Source organism: Gossypium arboreum, chromosome 13 (assembly GCF_025698485.1).
Source record: "Gossypium arboreum isolate Shixiya-1 chromosome 13, ASM2569848v2, whole genome shotgun sequence".
Taxonomy (NCBI): Eukaryota; Viridiplantae; Streptophyta; class Magnoliopsida; order Malvales; family Malvaceae; genus Gossypium; species Gossypium arboreum.
Window position 1 is genome coordinate 5434010 of NC_069082.1, and position 8336 is coordinate 5442345.

General features: G+C 30.2%; 1 protein-coding gene across 1 annotated transcript; it reads right to left on the minus strand.

The window, feature by feature from the left end:
• Window positions 1–7144: 7144 nt before the first annotated feature.
• Window positions 7145–8336, minus strand: LOC128286899 (uncharacterized). Its single transcript, XM_053024700.1, has one exon. The coding sequence runs from the start codon at window positions 8033–8035 to the stop codon at window positions 7328–7330; it is 708 nt and encodes a 235-aa protein (XP_052880660.1). The 5' UTR covers window positions 8036–8336; the 3' UTR covers window positions 7145–7327.

Genomic DNA, 8336 nt, shown 5'->3' on the forward strand with positions numbered 1-8336 from the left:
AGAGTACTTTAAGATAAAAGGTTTTTGATTACTAAATTTGAATTATCTAAAATCAAAAGGCTGAAACACAAAATTAATTAAAATTTAAATGATGTAAAAATATTTTAAACTAAATTGACCTGATCCAAATTGATCCAAACTATCTCAATTGACAAGTACAGTGCAGTTTATTTACACGTTCAACTTTGAAAATACTAGTATCATACATAACATGTTTGCGAAACTTTGCTAAATTGGAGATTCGTGCCCCTCAAAATTACGTAAGTTATAATTCATCTTTTTATAAAATAAAAGTGTTTTCCTTAAAATCTTGGATAAAATTATAATTAAGTTTAAAATTATATATTGATAGGAAACATATTAAAATTAATAGAATATAATATATAAAACTTAATCCAAGTCATCATATTTTTTAATTTATAAAATATTTAGCTTAAGAATGAAAAAACTCTCAATTTTTTCAAATAATAAAATTAAGCTTTAGTTTTTTTTCTACTCAATTGGATAATTAAATTTTCAAACTAAATCAAAAAGCCTTTAAACTTTTTCAAAAAAGCAATTAACCTCTTGTTTTTTTTTCTTTGCACTCAATTGGGTATTTGGACTATTAAAATACATCAAAAAGACCCTTTAATCATTAACTTTAACAGTTGACCGTTAAAGTTAACTGCCCCTATTTTTTTTCAATTAAAGTCACCCCATGTCACAACTACGGTATATAAAAAAAATAAAAATTAATAAAAGATATAAAAATTATTAAATTTTAATAAAAAAATATTAAAAATTGTAAAATTTTTAAAAAATTATAAAAAATTCTAAAATGCATCAAAAAAGCCTTTTAACCATTAACTTTAACCATTGACCTAAAGTTAACAACCTTTTTTTTCCAATTAAAGCCATCATTTGTCGCAACACAACGTGACATGTGGTAAAAAAGATAAAAAATAAATATCAATAAAAATTATAAAAATTTTAAAATGCTTCTTTTGGTACTATAATTTTTATAATGTTTTATGAATTTTATATTTCTTTACATTTTTATAATTTTCTTACGACTTTATAAAATTTTATAATTTTTTCTATATTTCTATATATTTTATAAAATTTTACACTTTTTATAAAATTTTACAATTTTTTATAAATTTTTACGAGTTTTATAATTTTTTTCTAATTTTAAATATTTTTATTAAAATTTAATAATTTAATAATTTTATAAATTTTATTGATTTTTATTTTTATCATTTTTTGTCATATATCACGTCGTGGTTATGACACGTGGTGGCTTTAACTGAAAAAAAAGAGGCAGTTAACTTTAACGGTCAACTAGTAAAGTTAACAATTAAATGACTTTTTTTTACGCATTTTGACAGTTAAAATACCCAATTGAATGCAAAAAGAAAAAAATAAGGATTTTTTTCTTAAAACAATTTGAGGATTTTTACTCTTTTAAACCAAAAAATATATATAGTTGAAGATTCAGCTACTCTGAGTTCCGACAAGTTGATCAGTAAATTAATTTGCTTTTTTTTCATCAAGTTAATTTTGTATTCAACTTAGAGAAAAAAAAGTCAATTTGAAAAAAAAAGAGTTATTGACTCTTGTTTCTTTTATAAAATAAAACGTTTTCTTTTGTTAAGTTCAATTTGTGAACTATTTTAATAAAAAATTATAACTCAATTTTCAAATTATATATTAATGGTAAAATACTTAAAATTAATAGAAAATAAAAATACCAAAAATAAATTAAGAATAAAATAAAATAAGTTAATTCATCATATATTCAAAAATTATCTCATAGAAGGTTGAGTTTGATAAATTGATTCTTAAATTAAATCTGAATTATTAAACCAATCAACTACCTTTTCCATGGATTAAATTTTTTTATTTATTTTTTATTTATTTTTTGTGTCGAAGAGTGGATGAGTTAAATTCAATACAAATGGTGTAGTTTCGCTTAGTTCTTACTCGACTACAATTGGATGAGTCATTAGAGATGAGGATGATAAATGGTTGTATGGCTATTCGATGATATTGGGGAGAAATTGAAGTTTTCATGATAGAAGCGAGGTATATAGTTGAAGGGCTACGTCTGACTTGGGAAAAGGGATACCGACAGGTTGAACTTGAATTTAATAATACTCTTTTGGTGGAATTAATTTTGTCTGGCAAGCTTATTGATAGCCCTCTTATGGAAATAAGTGTCATCCATACATTGTTAAAAAGGAATTAGAAAGTCTGTATCCATCATATTCCTAGATACCATATATAATATAGTTGCATATTTCATAGCTAAGCAAGCTGGTATAAATTTTACCAATCTACAGGTATTTTTTGAACCTCCTCAAGCTATACGGGAGTTAATCCAAAAGGATATTATGGGCTTTTGATTTTCTTGTCACATCCCAAAAATCGGGTTGGTAGAATTGGGTAATTGGTTGTAGGCTCGAGAGAAAAAATTTGGTTTAATATCATAGAGATTAAAATAGGATAAAATAAATAATTAAATAACAATGGTAATAATAAATTATTAAATAATTATTGTGTCTAATATTAGGTAGTGAAAATTAGGATTAGGTGATTGATTATAAAATAACTTAAAATAGATCTTAAAAATAAAATCGGGTTTGAAAATAATTGAGAAAAATGTGTTTTAATTAAACTAAGGACTAATTTGAAAAATAAGGGAAAACAGAGTCTTTAAAAGGCAATTTTCCCTTAATTTTAAAAAAATATTTATCTTCCTTGCTTCTTTAGAACCCGGTGCCTCTTCCCTCCCATTTAGCTTCACATTCAAAATTTTCTGCAAGTTCAAATATGATACTTTTTCTCAAAATTAACTCATCCTTAGTGATTTTTTAGTTATCCAAATACCTCAACACTTCCAAATTTAAAGAAAAATCATTAAATCATCATCAAATTCATCATTATTCTTCTCATATTCAACTTCAAATTAGCTCTACAACTTGTTTTCTTCAAATTGTGAGTACTCGCCCTCTTTATTGTGATGGGCATTGTATCCGGAGATAGCGAAAGACTCTATGAGTCAGGGTAAAGAGAGTGTCAGCATCCATGCTACACTTATATCGGAGATAGCGCAGGGCTCTTTTAAGTCAATAGCGAGGTGTTATATGGAGATTCGTTTATCTAATATGTAGTGATAGAGTTCACTTATATGTGGTGATAGAATCCCCTATATGTTTCAAAATCACAAAATGCCAACTTATCATCATTTGAAATATATGAGTTATGGTGTGGTATGAACTGTTAATTTGCATGAACTGTTATTTGGTATGAACTTATATTTTACATGAACAGCTTACTTTAAATTGTTTAGTTTAAGTGCACTGCTTATTTATGAAAATTGTTGTGTTGCGTAAGTCACTATTTTGTATGAACTCTAATATTACATGATTTGTTATGATATGTCTACCCAAACTTGACTGATGTATTTATTTGTGGTATGTTTGAGCACTCACTGAGCTTCAATAAGCTCACACTCCCTTTTAGAGCATTAGAGTGATATAGCGTGCGAGGAGGTGTGGAAGTGAGCTAATCCAAAACAAGGCTACACCTGGGTATGTTTATGTGTTCCCAACCCCAATGAGGAAGGCAATGTGGGACCAAATATGGGATTTAGGATTAGACTTTGTTTTGACTTGGAACTTTTATTACTACTTCAGATAGATGATTGAATAGTACATTATGAATGCTTGATGAATGTTTTGATTAATTGATCGGCTAAATTGTAAGTGTAGGTTGCTGCTGGTCGTTGAGGCAAGACCAAAATGTTTCATATGTGTTTTGAAAGCAAACATGTGCTTTGTATGCATGAGATGTAAAATTGGACTAATTACGTAAATTGTTAGTTGCTTGCAAACTAATTAAATGACAAAATTTATGAAATTGTACGTGATGTTTTAATTGATCTTTCGAAACAAGACTTATACATATAATCTTATAATACTATTTTCAAACCTTGTGAAGTGTAGTTTTTCCGATATTTTTACTATATTACAATTTAAATCTAATCACATGTTTTTAAATAAAACAGTTTCCAATATCCTTTGAAACATAGCCTTTCAAAATACCTCTTTGCATGCACGCATGTGTAACTGAAGCTTTTGGGGTATTTTGTTTGCTAGATATTAAGTTTATTCTTGCTGTTAATTGAATGACCAGAGTAGCGCAACGGAAGTATGATTATAGACTTTTTAAATGTTCTTTTAATAATTGTGTGGTGTGAATAGTTAATTGGTGTGCTTTGTGGTGGTCTAAACGGAGAGTCATTTTGGTGGTTAATGTGGCATTTGAAATTCGGGTCGGACCATCCCAACCGAGTTTGGGGCGCCACATTTTTGCTTATTTTTGCAATTTCTTAATGTTGTTTCTATTTACAAAAAAAAGGTTAAATATAAAATTGGTACCTAAACTTGTCCACTTTTCCCAGATTGGTACTTATGGTTTTTTTTGTCTCAGATTGGTATCCAAACTTTTTTTCATCCACTATATTGGTATTTGAGACTAACAGCATCAATGTTTTTGCTAACGTGGCAGTGGTTACCACTCACGCACTGCCACGTGTCACTCCCTTTGGCCTAAAAAGTTGTTCCTTCAATTATTTTTATATCATTTTATATTTTTAAAAACCTTTTTATTTATTTTTTCCTTTGAAATTTCCTTTCCCTATCGTCTTCTTCTACCTCTTTGACTGCTACAACTTTTTTTCTTTTCTTTTTTTCATTTTTTACCACTTTGTCTTCTACCTTTCTTCTATCTGTTTTGTTTTTTTTTCTTCAAAAACCCCCCAAAAATGGAATGGGAGAAACCATCCAACACACCTTCTTCGTAATGCCCTAAAAGAAATCAACAACCAAGGTCCTTTCCCACTTCAACTCCCAAACATTTCCAACTTTCCAACATATGTCCTTACAATCGTTCAAGGAAAGATTGGTGTTTCCATATAATGTGTCATTAAAAGAATTTTTATGTATATATCGTATGGTTCTTACTTCATACTTATCACCTTTGTTTTGGCACTTTGGTCATTCCCATCTCTTGCAACCATTCTCTGTGCTTCTACTATCATAGATGTGTGAATCGAATCTTAACCAATCGTTTCAAAGTTGTAAACTCCTATCGTCAAACAACACTAATTGACCATTTTTCCTTTTCTCTTGAGGAGTAAATTGACTAATTACAATAGTATAATAAAGATACTTCTCATTTGGATTAGAAACATTAGTGAAATCATAATTCATGTTTAATGGTACCAAGTGTTCATTATTTTCAAAATCTTCACCACTTGTCCACAAAATCCTCTCTCTAAGTCAAACTACTAATCGGTTTCGTGCAGGATCCAATCCCATTGTAAACAATCCAAATGTAGGGATTGAATCAGTTAGCCAAGATGTAAGTGAGAAGTAATGGCCGGAAGCTTCACTATGGAGGCGAGCGGTCTGATGGAGCTGATTAGATCCACAACCGAGATGGAGCCATCCCTGGAACCCAGGAGCGAAGCTATCCCTCCTGAGACTGGCCCACAAGAATCCATTTCAGGATTTTAACCTGCAATACAAAGACTAACCATGGAGGTCACTGAAGCTGCTGAATCGACCTCTGAGAAAGAAGAAGAACAAGAACAAATGGAGTTTGTCCATTTCTTAGGTTTTTAGGGTTTATTGTGTTGGGATTTTTGTAGGATTAGGATTAAGGGGAAATAAAGCAAAGAAATGGATTAGAGAAATTAGGGTTCCTTTATCTTCTTCTTCAATGATGAAGATTGTAAGGAGAGGCAAAAGAAGAAGCAAATGGGTTTTTTTACAAAAGAAAGAAAGAAGTGTAGAAATAGACAAGAAAAAGAAAAATAAGAAAATAAAAGAAGAAGGGAAGAGGGGGAAAAACAAAAAACAAAAAACAAAAAAGAGATATAAGACGACGCCATGTAGCGGCATGCGATTGGCTAGCACTGTCATGTTAGCAAAAAATTGACGCCCTTAGACTCCAGTACCGATATAGTGGACGGAAAAAAAGTTAGTGTACCAATCTGAGACAAAACCATAAATACAAATCTAGGAGAAGTGGATAAGTTCAGGTACTAATTTTATATTTAACCCAAAAAAAATTTAGATATAAAGCAAATCTAAACCAAGAAACTCCATTTTTTTTCCCTAAATTAACTTTTCAATTTTAGTTTTTTTGTCTAATAGAGAATTAAATAAAAAGTAATAATCAACTTTTCATAACTCAACTTATTAAACTTGTCCAATCTTTGACTATATTCACTTTTTATTCTATAAATAAATAAAAATTATGATGACATGGGGTTAAATTTTTATTTATTATAATTGTTTTCGCATTTATATTATATTATTTTCATATTTCTCCAATTAATAATACAGTTTGAAAAATCAGCTACAAAGTTATTCAAATTTAAAAAAACCACTTTTATTTCATAAAAAATGAGTTACAACTAAAAATCTAGCTCCCTAATAAAGTAATGCCACATGTTTTTTTTTCTTTTAGTTGTAACTCATCTTTTTTATAAAATAAGTGTTTTTTTTCCTTTTAAATCTTGAATAAAATTGTAACTAAAATTTTAAACTATATGTTAATTGGAGAAATATTAAAATTTATATAATATAAAAACAGTTATAAAATATAAAAATTAACTCAACTCATTGTAATTTTTTATTTATAGAATAGGTAAAATTAATATAAAATAAAAACAAAAACATTTATAATAATTTAAAAATCAACCTAAACCATTATAATGTTTTTATTTAAAATGAATTACGAGTAAAATGAAAAAAATAAAAAACACATGGCGCCATTTTGTTTCGGGGGCATTGTTTAGGGCAGGGATTTCTATTTCCCGCAATCCCCATTGCAATTAGGTATGAATGGATAATTTTAACTTAGATTTTTATAATTTATATAAATTTTAATTAGTAATAATAAAATTATATTTTGATCTCTCAAAATAATAAAAATTTATTTTAATTATCTAAAATTATAATAAAAAATAGAATATTAAAATAATATAATTATATTATAAAAATATATAATTTATTTTTTTTCACTTCGCCTCTATTTCTGAATTGCTAATGCCTATATAAACCCCCAACACCATGCTTTGTTTACCTCACTCACAACTATTCAGATACTGAACTTTGTTTCATCTGCTTCATTACTTTCGAAATCTCTCAACAAAAATGACCTCTTTCAATTGCTTTGCTTTAGCATTCTTGATGGCTTTGTCATTTGCAAGCATTGATGTTGGGGTAACAGCTCGTCACCTTCAGCAACTCCCTCAAATGCCAAGTTTGTTTCAAAAAACATTCCCACCATTGCCATCTTTCCCTAAACCATCATTCCCAAAGCCATCCATACCCTCATTCCCAAAGCCTGGGGCGTTTCCTCCACTTCCTACCAGATTTCCAAGTGGACCAAAGGCCACACTGCCCCCTCTGCCAAGCATTCCCTCAGTCCCCAGAATCCCAACTACAATTCCCTCTATTGCTTTATTTTCTCCGCCATTGCCATCTTTCCCTAATCTCCCAAAGCCTGGGGCGCTTCCTCCACTTCCTACCATATTTCCAAGTGGACCAAAGGCCACACTACCCCCTCTGCCAAGCATTCCTTCATTCCCCACAATCCCAACTGCAATTCCCTCTATTCCTTTCTTTTTTCCACCTTTGCCATCTTTTCCTCCACTTCCTACCGTATTTCCAAGTGGACCGAGGGCCACACTGCCTCCTCTGCCAAACATTCCCTCAATCCCCACAATCCCAACTACAATTCCCTCTATTCCTTTCTCTTCTCCACCATTGCCATCTTTCCCTAATCTCCCAAACCCTGGGGCTCTTCCTCCACTTCCTACCATATTTCCAAGTGGACCGAGGGCCACACTACCCCCTCTGCCAAGCATTCCCTCAGTCCCCACAATCCCAACTGTAATTCCCTCTATTCCTTTCGTTTCTCCACCACGTTCTCGTTCTACTCCTTGAAATACCCCTTTTTTTTTTATCTGCTGCATACTGGATCTGGTTTAATAAGGTTTTTAGTCGTCTTTGTGTCTTTATTATGAGTATTGATTTCGTCCACTTATATTTGTTTGTATAAATGGGACTTCTCCAATTCCCATTATTTGGTGTACTTTGATACGTTGCTTCTTATTATATATGGGGTATTTATATATCGATGTTCTGTCCATGAAGTATTTAATTACTGTTATACCATTGTTAACATGAAGAAAAGAATCAAACGATAAATGCAATTAAGATAGTGAGCAGCCATACATCGACAAGATGCCACTGCTAATATTAATGAGTCCTGGT